The sequence below is a fragment of the Drosophila bipectinata genome, chromosome XL (genome assembly GCF_030179905.1).
Source record: "Drosophila bipectinata strain 14024-0381.07 chromosome XL, DbipHiC1v2, whole genome shotgun sequence".
NCBI lineage: Eukaryota > Metazoa > Arthropoda > Insecta > Diptera > Drosophilidae > Drosophila > Drosophila bipectinata.
Genome location: NC_091734.1, coordinates 10754555 through 10768682, shown reverse-complemented (window position 1 = coordinate 10768682; position 14128 = coordinate 10754555). Strand labels below are relative to the sequence as shown.

At 37.1% G+C, this 14128-nt stretch overlaps 1 protein-coding gene across 5 annotated transcripts in view; it reads left to right on the top strand.

Annotated features, from left to right (window-relative positions):
- Ten-a (tenascin accessory) overlaps nucleotides 1-14128 on the top strand; it is a 163677-nt gene that overhangs the window by 1941 nt on the left and 147608 nt on the right. For 2 of the 5 annotated variants that reach the window (XM_043210106.2, XM_043210105.2), the window contains exons 2-3: nucleotides 1471-2256; nucleotides 3125-3194. In XM_043210106.2, the coding sequence (XP_043066041.2) occupies nucleotides 1471-2256; nucleotides 3125-3194 (856 nt within the window). Of the gene's footprint in view, nucleotides 1-1470; nucleotides 2257-3124; nucleotides 3195-13174; nucleotides 13958-14128 lie in introns of those variants that run through there. The other 3 variants (XM_070283055.1, XM_070283054.1, XM_043210103.2) reach the window with 2 other exon arrangements.

Genomic DNA, 14128 nt, shown 5'->3' with positions numbered 1-14128 from the left:
GGCGGGATTTGGGCAGGGGACAGCTGGAGCCCAGCCAGAGGGTGGGGGGTTAAGTGGGGTTTTGGGTGGTGGTGGGTGGTTGTGGGAGGTGCTCTTCTGACAGTTCCCTGATTGAATTGAGTAAATCGCCCAATGTAACCGATGAAGCACAGTGATGAGTGGATAAAGGGGAAAGGGAATTATTGTTTTTAAAAAATTGTATATTTTTCTGAAATTTTTAAATAATTTTTTTTCATTAAAAATATAAAATATTTGTTTCAAAAAGTAATCTTATGGAAAGTCTATAGCCTTTAAAGTCTGTCTTTTTGTATTAGTATATATAGTATATATATATATTTATAAATTTAAATATAGAGTCCTCTATTAGGAGTCTTTACTGTACTCTACCGAATGGCAGCTCCGCGAACGTCAGCAGTGTGCAATTCAATTACAATCAAGTTGGCAGCGCCAGCCTAATGGCCGATACAATGCTACATCCTCTGACATTATCCTCTGATCTGCCCCCCCGTGACCCCCCCACTGACATTAATCCCCCCCCTCCCCCCCACCCCCTCCTATCAAAGGCAAACTTAATCGGAGCATAAAACGCAAATCGCAGCAACTGGCGAGTGGCGCGACCTGCGAGTAGCGAATGCCCTTTTTATGCCGCACCGCACCGCCTCTGCGGCATGCCTGCATTTTTGTTTCGCTTCGTTTTATTGTCTGTTAATATTTAATGCAATTTACGATTCATTTTTTACAACCTAATAACGCAACGTCGACGGCTCGCAAATTGTTTGCCATTGGGCCGTCATTCTCGCGGGAAAATTGAAAAGCCAGCCCCTGAAAACCCAAGCCATCATCCCACGCAAACATGAATAAACATGTTGGGAATACTTTTATTTGGTATATTTGGTATTGTTGGTATTGTTGGTATTGTTGGTATTGTGTGCATATATTGTGGACATATTGTGGTCCCAACGAGGTCCCAGCTCCGCAAATATTTGATCGTTACGTAAACACATGGCCTTCAGTTGGCTTTTGATCAAATTTTTATTCACGATTTCATATTCGAGTCAGTCAATCGAATACATTTCAATCGCAAATACGATTTATTTAAAAGTTATCAATATTTAAAGTAATATTATATGATTTATTGATATAGTTTTTATTTAAAAATGAGTGACAATAATTTAAATTTAAATATTTGTACTTAATATAAAAAGAAAGATAGACTGAGAGAAGTACCAGGTATCTGTTAGTTTTAGTATTTTTTTGAAGGCTTTAACAAAAATACAGAAGGAGAGAAGTAACAACTATCTGTGAGTTTTAGTATTTTTTTAAAAGCTTTTTGGTCTTTTAGTTTTAGTATACACTAAGTATCTACCATAATATTAATAACACTTATACATTACATTAACATTAATAAAACTTAATGTATTTTAAATATTTTTAAAATTAAAATTAATTAATTTAATATTTTTTTTATAGGTATGGAACACTATAACTCGGACTGCGAACCCGACTACTTGAGGCAACGCGATCGCCGCTTAGACGAATCCTCCATGGACGAGACCACGCCCAGCCCTGCCCCCGGGCCCGGCCCCGCCCCCGAAGTCACCTACGCCCAGCCGCACCAGCAGCGCACATCGCTGGGCGGTTCACCGCTCAAAGTGTCCACTGTATCGGCCGGGAAGTACCAATCGAACGCCAACCTGGGTCTGTTCCCCAACAGCAGCAGCAGTGGCAGCAGCATCCAGAACTCCGCCGGATTGCCAGGATCAGGAGGCCTGGGTGGAGGAGGGGTCACCTCCACCGTTAATACGCCGCGCAGTACAAATCCCTTCCTCAGTTCCAGCAAATTTCCGGGCGACGACAGTGATCCTGTCGTCCTGCCAGCCTCGGCCTCGTCCTCGACCGCCGCCTCCAATTCCCACTCGAACCGCAGCCACCGGAACTCCGGCGCCGCCCGGAGCACTCTCAACCGACTGAGTCAGATGACCAGCTCCAGCAGTGATTCCATGCGGCATCCCCAGCTGAAGCAGCTGCTCCATCCCGAGGAGAATCCCGGCGTGGATCCGGTTCGGAGCAGTAGCCGGAGCAGCGGTACGGCGGAGTCCGAGGAGCCGCCACCAGAGCCGGCGCCCCCGGAGATCCCGCCCCGCACCCAATCCCTGCTGATGTCCTTGCGGAAGCATTCCGACTACAAGCTCAAGTACGAGGAGAAGGGCGACCAGAAGCACGAGGAGTTCATCCCCACCAGCCAGCTGCAAAAGGGTGAGTTTCTCCAAAGGATCCTTTTCCCAGGACCTTTTCCCTCTGGGGCTACCATGAATAGCATTAGGAACCTGAATCCTTGGGAGAGTATTTGCTTTTCCAAGAAAAAATAAACTTTTCCAAAGGGAGCACATTATATTCGGGTTTATAAACAGATAATATATTCACACGAAAATTATGGAAGCTCATTTAAAAACAGAGACTTTAAAATGTTGTTTTTATTTTAAATTTAAATAACAAATTATTAAAAAGACTTTGAAAAAAAATTTAGAAAAATAAGAAGCTATAAAATAGCAGAGGCTTGTGGGCATTTTCTTGTAAAAATATTAACATTTAGTCTTGATTCTTATCAAAGATAGTCTGGAAGATGTTTTTGGAGAATTATTTTATAAAGGTATTATATAAATGTGTCTATTTTATGATTATATTTTAAATCAACTAGTTTCTTTCCAAATTCCTTTTTATTTTAATGCCTTTACTAATTTAAAATTTCTCCAAAACCATCACAATATTTATTCTCTCTTTTTAAATGCAAAAATAATTAAAGCTTAGGTACTTCCCATTGAATTAAATTACCTTTAATATATATTAAAACAGAAATATCCCAATATAGGGAAATTCCAAGCAGGGAAGTTACATAACACATATCCCAGCTTTTGGTCCCAAGCTTTTTGTGAAACTTTTCGTCTTTTGGGAAAAGCATTCGATGTTCTTCGCTTCGAAACTGAAGCTTTTCGTCCTGTCCGAAAGCTTCTTAACAGAAACCGTTAGTAGACTGTTGGCTTATCGAAATTTATTTCCTTTTTTTAATTTTTTAAATGAGCTTATATTTGAATATTAATTTTAATTTTAATTAATTTATTTGTAGATTATTTAATCAGCGACAACCTCCGATCGGATCAGCAGCTTAAGCCTCTCTCGCCTGGCGATTCTAATGGGTAAGTTTGGAATTTATTATTATTATGTTTGAAACATGATCTTAAATAAAAACTTTGACATTCAAGCTTAGTTAGGTTTATGAAAAAATTATATACATACTATTTTTCTATAATAATATCTTTACAAATCTGAAATATCTTTCTATATATCTTTATATCACATATATTTTCTAAAATATCTGAAAGATTCATGAATTTTGAACTATTTTTAAAAAACAAACACTATCAATATTTCCTCTTCGTTGTATTTTAATTTTAAAATTCAAACTTTAAGTTTTGAGAATCCTGGCTCTGTAATTTATATTTTTTCTGTGGCCATGAAGCAAAGAAATGGAAGTGGAACCTCCACAAGTCCACGATGTCAGCGATTGCCCTCTAATCTCCGGCAGCGAGTCCGGCTCTCTTTGGAGCTCATGTTGCGAAAATCCGTATGGAGAAAAAGTAGCATCTGCACTGGGAGATATTTTGGGGAATATTTATAGTGGAAAGTGGAAAATTAAAGAAAATCTATATTAAAATTTGGGGGGTGTGTGTTTTAGAAATAAAATGTTCAAATATGATTATAATAATAATTTCTAATCAAGAAACATTATTTTTCTTAAGGGGAGGGTAAGGTCAAATCATGCGAAAAAAACCATATTTTTGTGATTTTTTTCCTGACGACACAGTTAAAATTTATTTATTCAACCAACGGTATATTAAAGTATGACATTAGAAGAATGTTTAATAAAATTTTTACAAAAAAATATTTAAAAATATGGCAATGGTAGCAGTTGTCCGGACGTGTCGCCAAAAAAAGTTGAATTGCGGTGCCCCTCATAACTCGGTGCTGGATCATTTGTAATCAAAAAATGAAAATTCATTCGTTAGATAATAGTTCGCCCCAGGTAACGCTGTAAAGGTTTTTTGAAAATTGCAATTTTTTAATTTTTTCGAAGACTTTGAAGTGAAAAACTCAATTTTTTGGGAAAAAATCGGTTTATTTGTCATTGCGAAATCAAAACTATGAACAAAAAAAAAAAAAACTCGACAGCGTTACCTCGTAAAATATGTACAGAAATAGTGTTTAAATTTTCAAAAGGATCGGTGAAGTAGTTTTGAAGTTATGAGGGGCACCGACTTTGAAAACGTGAGTTGTGGGAATAACGCTTTAAAGTTTTAAACAAAACAAAATCCAGTGTAAAACGTTTGCAAGCAACTTCGTCAATAACTAATAACTTCGTCAATTTTGCTTTAATTGACTTGAAATTTTGACACAATATTCTTCAGATATTATGCATTCAATTTAAAAAATAAAAAAAAAATGGAAAAAAAAAAATTTAATACCTTACCCTCCCCTTAACAGAAATATGTTAATATGGGCACATTGTTACAATTTATGCTGATCTGGGCACTGGTCCTGGGAAATAATCCTTTGGTCTTTAAATTTTTGGAAATAAATAGTCTTTATAACCTTTAAAAAAACAGTCTCATCAAGAAACAATATTTTTCTTCAAAAATTTCCTAATACGGGCACATTGCTATAATTTATACTGATCTGGGCACATTTTGTGAAAAAAAGTAATACATATTAGCTTCGAAAACACCTCTTAGATTTGCTCCTTTGATCTTTAAACTTTTTTAGAAAAATATCCTTTATGTCCTTTACGAACATCCTTTTTTTAGCCGTGTGGGAAGTGAAAATGAAGCTGCCCTCCTCATGTTAACGGCAATTAAATCCGCAAAATGGTTTCGCATTGGCATCCGTGTTGTCCGGATCGCTGTTTGTTTTCCTCCGTATGTGTATGTGTGTGTTTGTTTGTTTGTTGTCTCTGTCTGTTGGTGGGCTTGTCTTTATCTAGCCATGTCCTTGTCGTCCTGTATCTTTTTCCGTCCGTATCTGGTCGTATCTCCAAACTCCAACTCCAGAATGGTCCAGGTTCCATTGTAATCCCAGCCAGATGTGGAGGCCAAAACTTCAAAATGGCTGCCTTTGGTGGCCATTGGAGTCGCCGTTTTTTGTCCACCCTTGGAGGCAGCACCGGGGGTGTCCTGCCTGCCCCCCTTTTTCAAACCCCTTTTGCCCACTGCGCTTTCCTGGCAAAAGATGTCCGTAGCATTTTGCGGTTTTGTAAGCGGCTTTCGCTTCACATTTTGTTTGCTCTCTCCGCTACGAAGGATTTCTCTACTGTCCTGTCCTCAGCCAGCCTCCTGCCGTCTCTATCCTCTTTGGAGTTTTCCTCGTTTTTCCTACATTTTCCCACCTGCCACCTGATGCTGCCAAAGTTCCAGTTCCTACTGCTCCTACAGTGGCTCTGTGTGCAGCATAATTAAAGAACTCGCTTGGAGATTACGTGGTTTTATAGGTTTAACCATTGCCATCTCACCATCTAACCGTCTCTTTCCCCTCGCCAGCCATCCATCTCTTTCGGCCACGACTTGGCGAGATTTTTGAGGACGAAGGCGGTGGCGTTTCTGCGTTTCGGGTCTCAACCCAAAACTTGCAACCGCAAGACAGACGCTAATGTTACAGCTAATGATTGTGGAGCCCGGAACTCAAGCATCGGATATACTCACACATACATATATATATGTATTTAGAGTCTATAATATATACGGGATATATCCACAACAATGGCAGAGGCTTAAAAAGTCAACAGGATTAGAGGTGCGGGCTTCCTTGTTTTGTTTTCTCTCTGAATCCTGAATTCAAATCCTGGTGAAAATATGAAAGCGAGTCCCCAAGTCCTGGCCCTTCATTTTGTGGAATATTGTGGGCGGTTAATTATTTGATGTGTTGGCTGAGATATACCCCTCAGGCAGGTCCTTGCTGAAAATGTGGGCGTAATCGTATAAAATATAGAAATTTAATTGTGGGGAATATTAACTAAAAGGTAAAGTCATTTTTGCATTTATGTGAATAATAGATGAATCTTTAAATCATAAAAGAGGAGAGCTTCCTAAAGTCTATAAATAAAGTGTGATTTTATACTAAATTAGGTACTAGTTAAAATATGCCAAATCACACAAAAAAACTATTAGTAAAAATCCATAAAAAATCTATATGATACCCGGTACTTTTTATTTGTTTCTTTTCCTTCAAATCATAAAGGAAAAAATTGTCTAGAAAATGAAAAGAAATTAAAAAGTTTATTAGATTTAAAACTATATTTGATACTAGATCCCTAAATACCAAAGCTTCCACTACAGGGTCTTGAAAAAATATCCAAAAAATACTGTATGATAGCCCTAGATTTTAGAGAACTCTTAGAGTATCTTAGACTAAAAGGCTAGATACCAAAACGGAGTAAAGCTTTAATATGCTATGTATATGGGGAGCCCCATATGACCCACTGCGAAGGCCATATCTTAGGAAATATTCATCCGATTCTTGAACGGAATACCTTAAACGATTTGTGGATCGATTCTCCATAAATCTGCATCAAAATCTGGGAACAAAATATTTTTAAGATTTTTTTTCAAATTTTCTGGGCTGTCCCCTTCAAAATGTGCAGAATGCATGGGGAGCCCCATATGACCCACTGCGAAGGCCATATCTTAGGAAATATTCATCCGATTCTTGAACGGAATACCTTAAAAGATTTGTGGATCGATTCTTAATAAAACTGCATCAAAATCTGGGAACAAAATATTTTAAAGATTTTTTGTCAAATTTTCTGGGCTGTCCCCTTCAAAATGTGCAGAATGCATGGGGAGCCCCATATGACCCACTGCGAAGGCCATATCTTAGGAAATATTCATCCGATTCTTGAACGGAACACCTTAAACGATTTGTGGATCGATTCTCCATAAATCTGCATCAAAATCTGGGAACAAAATGTTTTAAAGATTTTTTGTCAAATTTTCTGGGCTGTCCCCTTCAAAATGTGCAAAATGCATGGGGAGCCCCATATGACCCACTGCGAAGGCCATATCTTAGGAAATATTCATCCGATTCTTGAACGGAATACCTTAAAAGATTTGTGGATCGATTCTTAATAAAACTGCATCAAAATCTGGGAACAAAATATTTTTAAGACTTTTTGTCAAATTTTCTGGGCTGTCCCCTTCAAAATGTGCAGAATGCATGGGAAGCCCCATATGACCCACTGCGAAGGCCATATCTTAGGAAATATTCATCCGATTCTTGAACGGAATACCTTAAAAGATTTGTGGATCGATTCTTAATAAAACTGCATCAAAATCTGGGAACAAAATATTTTTAAGACTTTTTGTCAAATTTTCTGGGCTGTCCCCTTCAAAATGTGCAGAATGCATGGGAAGCCCCATTAACCCACTGCGAAGGCCATATCTTAGGAAATATTCATCCGATTCTTGAACGGAATACCTTAAACGATTTTTGGATCGATTCTCCATATATCTGCATCAAAATCTGGGAACAAAATATTTTTAAGATTTTTTGTCAAATTTTCTGGGTTGTACCCTTCAAAATACCCTTCAATGTACCCTGAAAAAATTTTGCCCACTGGGCCTTTTTCCTTAAATCCGCCACTGATGTATACAATACCCGGTACTTAGTTCTTTTCTGGCCTTTAAAATAGACTATACCTATAACTAGACTATATAAACCTTTTACAAAAAAACCTTTCTAAATAATCCCTACCATAATAAAGAAATAGTATTAAACTATTTTTACAAAGCTTTATCTTGCATAAAATTATTTCAATAAATTATAATTTAATAATATAATAAATAACCTAAACATATCAACCTACTCTTTAAAGAAATATTTCCCCAAAATCTTAAAACCTGTGGGTGTAGTGAGAACAATCCATAATGGCCTTGCCAAAAAAAAAAAAAAAATAATAAAAAACAAAAAAAGATACATAGATATAGATGTATGTATGTATAAAAGATGAGAGATTATGTGGGAAAGTACATGGCATATTCTATTAATGTGGGGATCATGAAAGTTTTTACAACTAAAACCGGATTCGAATTGGCAATTTCATGGTTGGAGTGCAGAGCTGCCATTTTTATGGCACATTCGTGAGCTTATTGTAATGAATTGCCTTTGAGTCTTTGAGGTTTCATCTATTTTTTGTATCTGAGGGGTATGTGGAGCATGTGGCATTGGCTGTAATCATAATTTTATGTCCGTCTAAGTAGCTGCGCATGACGACTGTCAACGGCACGGCCTTTATCCTGACTGAAGGACCCTTGAACCCCCCCTGAACCCTGCCCGAAGCCCCAACTACATACATAGATGCACAGTACCCTAGGCTGTCAGGGAGCGTCTTAAGCTGTCTGCCACACGTTGTGGCTGCCACAAATTTCGAAACCAAAGTCACTGTCGGGCAACTGTCCCTGCAACAGTTAGCGGTCAATTGACTGCACTGGGGCACCCATCATCCCTGCCAGTTGTCTTTGGCAGATCTGGGTCTGGAGCCAGGAATAGTAGCCAAGAGCCATGAGAAAACCGGAAAACCGAGTCCCAAATAGCTGACAGCTGCCATCAAAGGCAGTTGTCCAGTGGTGTCCTTAAACTAGAACAAAATTAAAGAAATTCTAGTATTTATTAAGTGTGACCCTTCTCTTGAAATAATAATCAAGTGTGACCTATTCTACCACATGCCTTGCCAATTGGTAGTATTTATTAATAAATATTAGAATAAAAGGCCTTTGTTCTTAGTATTTATGAAGTATGACCTTACCTTGCCAATTTCTAGTATTTACCCAGAGTGACCCTCATAGTCACCCAATTTAATGACACATTTTTGGCTTACCGCGAAGTTGCACCCTTTTTTTGTGTAAATTTTTAATGGCCAAGTCGTTAAGACTTGGCTAGGGGGATGGGAAAATTAATGTTGAAGGTAAATCCCAACGATCGCTGACAGTCGAAGATATATGATGGAAATTAAAACAACAAGCGTAAACACTTGAGAGGCGCTTCTTTCGATCGGTTTGCAACCAAAAAAAAACATCTTGAGAAAGGAGGAGGAAAAAAAATTACAAAATAAAACCTTTCCAACGCCCACGCATTCGTCTTTTAGGCGAGTGACTCAGGAATTGAAGGGAATAGAGTGAGTAAGTGAGTGAGTGAGTGACTGGCTCTGTTTTTAGGTTTTGTTTTAGTGAGGAAATTGGAAAAAAAAAAAAACAGATGCGACTAAGGGATGCCTCATAAGGTGGGTCATCATCTTAGTAAGAACTATACTAAGTCATGATAAAACTATTGCTTGATATTGAAAGGTATTATGATGTCATATACCTGATATTATATCTCGACAAAAAAAGAGACCCAGGGGTATGAGTACCGGGTATCAGAAGTGAGGAAAACGAACAGACTAAATGAAAACAATCATTAAACAGAAACCGAGACTGAGACTGAGAGCTCTGTCTGGGGCGCCCGTTTATGTGTATCACTTAATTATAACTGTACACACACATCCGTCGAGCGGTACGACAGCTATAGAGCATCCAGAAGATACAGATACAGATACAGGCGCTCTGTGGGATACTCGGAGGCCAGTTTGCTTATCCACTTCATTAAAGGAGTCGCTTACGGTTGCGGGTTTTCGGACTTTGGATGTTGAATGTTGAAGTTGAATGTTGAAGTTGAAGGCGAAGGCGAAAAGGTGGCATCATCATCATACATACAACAAACAAAAAGGTATTTAAGGGATCGAAGGGGGGATCCGAACAAAGAGAGCTTGTAGGTAGGAGTTGACCGCAAAGACAACCCACTGAGTTGGGTTCTCGTTTTTGGCTTTCGGGTTTCGGTTACGGTTTCGGTTTCAACTTGAGACCTTCATCAGTATCATGGGGCATGGAGCATGGGGTATGGGGTATGGGGCATGCCTGGCTGTTTTATTAATTATGCTTTTTTTGGTTTTGGTTTTGGTTTTTATGCTTTTGCTTTTGCTTTGCTTTGGACCAGCGAACCTTATAATTTCGCGTAATTATATTCAATTGTTTAATTGCCGACTGATTTGGCTTAATTGAATTTGTCTCTGGATGTCACAACAAAGTTGAAAGTTCAATCAGGGGTGAAGCTCAGAGCGGAAACGGTTGACATTTCGAGACAACAACTCCAGTTAATTAAGCCAACCAATTGTTGGCTGGCCCCACAATATATGTTATTTAAATTAAATCCTAAAAATTATGCGTGGCATGAAGTCATAAATAGGGTTCTCTTTAAGGGAGTTAGAAGCTAATAGGAGTTGGAAACTATTTTTTTAGGATAGGGAAATAGTTTTTCATATGTACATACATAATATAAATCTAATAGAAATCTTTATAGAGTATTATAGAGTATTTTATATAATATAAAATATTTAAAATACGCTTATGTATATTCAGAGTTTATATTTAGAGTTTAGAAACTCTAGAAAAACCCTCCTCCCATTGTTGAAATTTCTTGAAAATTCATTTTTTTTTTAATTAAGAAGAAAGGAGAAGGAGACATTTTGAGAAACTCTACCAAACTGCCCATTCGAAAAATTGTTGCAATATTTTTTTAAAAATATTTTTTAAATTAAAGAGAAGGCTGGAAAATTTCCAGAATTCCTCTTCACGAGAAGAGGACACGACTCTTCTCTCCATTATGGGACTTTTTTTTAAAAGTCTTGAAAATTTTTAAATCTTCACTTCACTGCTGTACTTTTTCTTAAATAATTTGTTATTTGAAAATCAAAAACAGTGGTGTTTTTAGTGGTTAAAAACATTTTAAAACTACAAAAATCTCCACTCCCTTCCTGCTAATTTTTCTGTAAAAATAACTTTGTTTTGTTTATAAATAAAGTGAAGAAATTTGAGAATTTCTACAAAACTCTCCCTCCATTCTCGCAATTTTTCTTTGAAAATTATTTTTTTTTTTAAATTAAAAACAAAAGTGGGAAAACTTCAGAATTTCCACAAAACCCTCCACTTGATTGATGAAATTTTTCTTCAAAATTTTTTGAATGAAAATTCCGAAGAATGGCTGGGGGATTTCCACAATTGAAGGGCTCTCTGGGGATCCCCACCTCGGACCCGGAATAAAACCCACAAATGGGCTTTTGCAACGTAAGCCATGAAAGTAAAAGATATAGTTACCAAGCATAACGGATCGGCTTACCGATATAACTAATGTCCGGTCATCAACTATAAAGAAATACAACAACAACAAGAATGCGGGAAACCCACGCAACACGGAAAACAAAAAAAAAAAAAAAGGAAAATACATATGTTTTTCAATGTTTTTCCTTTTTCCTCAAGTGGCGCTCGAAAAAAAAAAAAAGAGAGAGGGGTGTGAGGTGGGGTGGCATTTGAAAGAAAGAGACAACGATCCCCATCACTCATGAGAAATTCATAAATTCACGCCGACGCTGCAATTAATCTGCCGCCTAGTGCTGTCTCTGTCGCTCGCTGGGCACTGCGCCTGCGCGACAGCTGTTGACAGCGACGCCGGCAGCGAGGCTCAGTCGACAGACCGCCCGCCGAGTCCGTTGATTGACCTTATTATTATTATTGTTGTTGTTTTTGTTTTTTTTTTGTTGGATGCGATGGCCTGTGAGAAATGTGCCCAAATGTCGTAACTGTTAACACGGGTTCCCTCCTGCCCCCCTCCACAATGGTCTTCAGGTCTTGCGGTTTTTCAAGAGGTGTCACATTACCAGTTTAACCCTAAGGTGGTTCAAAATTTATTTGAAAAAATAAATTATGAAGTTTAGAACTAAAATAAATAGTTATTTTGAATAAATATTAAGTAGCATATATTTTTTATAATTAATTTCAAGTCCCTTAGACCCTTTATGGGGTTAAGACATTACCCATCTCCAGTTATAACACTCTTTGTAGCCGGTAATTAATCTTTATCAAGCAGGCAGCTTAACAGCATGACTCAAGGGCTAAAAATGGAAATGAAAAATTTCCAAAAATTTATACAAATATTTTTAAAAATAGAAATATTATTCAAAATCCTTCAACAAGTTGTTTCCGAAAAACGGACCCAGAATTTAGACAATTTCGCAACCATTTAAGAGTATAAGAGATTGTGCCATACAAAAAAGCAGCTGTTATACACCAAGGATATGCAAGAGAGCCGCAGTAACAGCACAACAGTAAGAGATGCTGCAAGAGAGCGACTCTCAAAACAGGCTAGTTAGTAAGAGAAAAGTAAATAGTTACATAAAGCATTAAAGGAAAACAAAGTTAATAAACTAAAAGATAAAATAAAATAAAAGAAATAAAAATAAAATCTTAAATTAAATGAATATTATAAAAATATGTTTATAAATTCCAATAAAACTATACTCCTATGTTGTAACTGGAAAGTATTACTACACAAAACTGTTATACTTCAGTATCTTAAGTATAACAGACATTCCAGGGCTAAAATTATAGATTACATCTTATACAAATTTAATGAAAATATTTATTTCTATAAAATCTAAACAAAATAATAGAAAATCCATTAAAACAGCTGTTGGAAAACAAAAAGTAAACGGAAGCAAAAAACAAAAAAAAATATTGGCAAACAATAACAGAAACCTGTGGCGGCTAACAGCCCTGTTGGCAGAAATCCTGTTTGCAACATAGTACTTCCTTCTCGCTCGGCCAAGGAAAACCGGTTTGTGAGAGCGAGCAGGACAACAGAGCGCAGTTAATAGTTAACAGAGCAGCATCACCAGAGAGAGCGCAGGCCCAAATTGCTCTCTCTCTCACTCTCTCTCCCTCTTAGAGCTCTTTTTGGTTTTACATTATGTTTATAACTTGGTTTTGTAACTGTTAAGCATAAGTTGGTTTATTTTTTGGGATATGATTCCCCAAAAATATAGAAATATTTATATAATTTTACAAATATTATTTAGATAAGTTTTCATAGATGATTTTTTAGAATTAAAAGTCAAAGGAATGTAAACAAAAGAAGTAAATTTCTTGAGCCTTGGCTTTAACAGAAAGAGAGAGTGCAAGAGAATCCTCTTTGCTCTCCTCTCACCAGCCCTAACAGACTGTTAGGGGCCATGGCGCGCCGCTTAAATGCAAATACACTAACAGCGGAGTTTTTTTTTTCGAAGAAGCCCTCGCCTGGTGAGCACGTTTGCCGGAAAAGTGTCGGCGAAGTCGGAAAAGTCGGAAAAGTCGTGAAAAGGCATCGGACGGGGAAAGACTTTCGTTCGCATGGGTCGCTACATTGCGGGACTCCTTTGCCGTTTTTGTTCGTCATCGTAATCGTCGCGTACGCGTTGTGTCCCTCTCGTTCCCGTTCTCTCTTATTAAACCGTTCTCGCTCGCACTCAAGGTATAATAATAATAATAATAATACAAAATATAAAAGGAAAAAATAGAAAAACATGTGAAACGCGACTCTGTGCATTATTTATTATTATTGTTGTTGTTGCGTTGCATATTGTTTGTGTATCTGTGTGTTTGTGTGTGTGTGTGTGTGAAAAGGAAAAAAAAGACAATCTTTTGTTGCAATTTCTTCTCTTAATTTTTTTGAATTCAAGAATTTCAACAATAATTTTGCGTGTCTTTCTCTTGTGTTCTTATCATTTATCCGACTTTCCTTCTTCTTCTTCTTATTCGTCTATATATTTTTGTCGCAATTTTTTTTCAAGTGCTCTCAGTGCCAGCGGATAAACAAAACCAACAACAATAAAAAAAAACCCCAAAACCCCACGGATTACGGCAGCATCTCTCTTGTTTTTTTCAAAAAGAATTTGGATAAAAAATAAAGGAAAATTTTTAACAAAAAAAAACAAGCAAGAAAAAAAACAAAGGAAAATTGGAAAATTGCAAGTGCAAGTCATACGGAGCAACAACAACAACAACAAAATGTAGGTCACTTTTATATACAAATTTTTTCAATTTTCCTTGGCCCGCAAGGACATAAAAAACAACAATACAACCATTGTGTACCGTTACGCTTTACAGTTATCCTTTAAAAAAAAAAAACAAATAGTAAACAAAATACAACCATTAACCAATATTGGAATATCACACAAAAG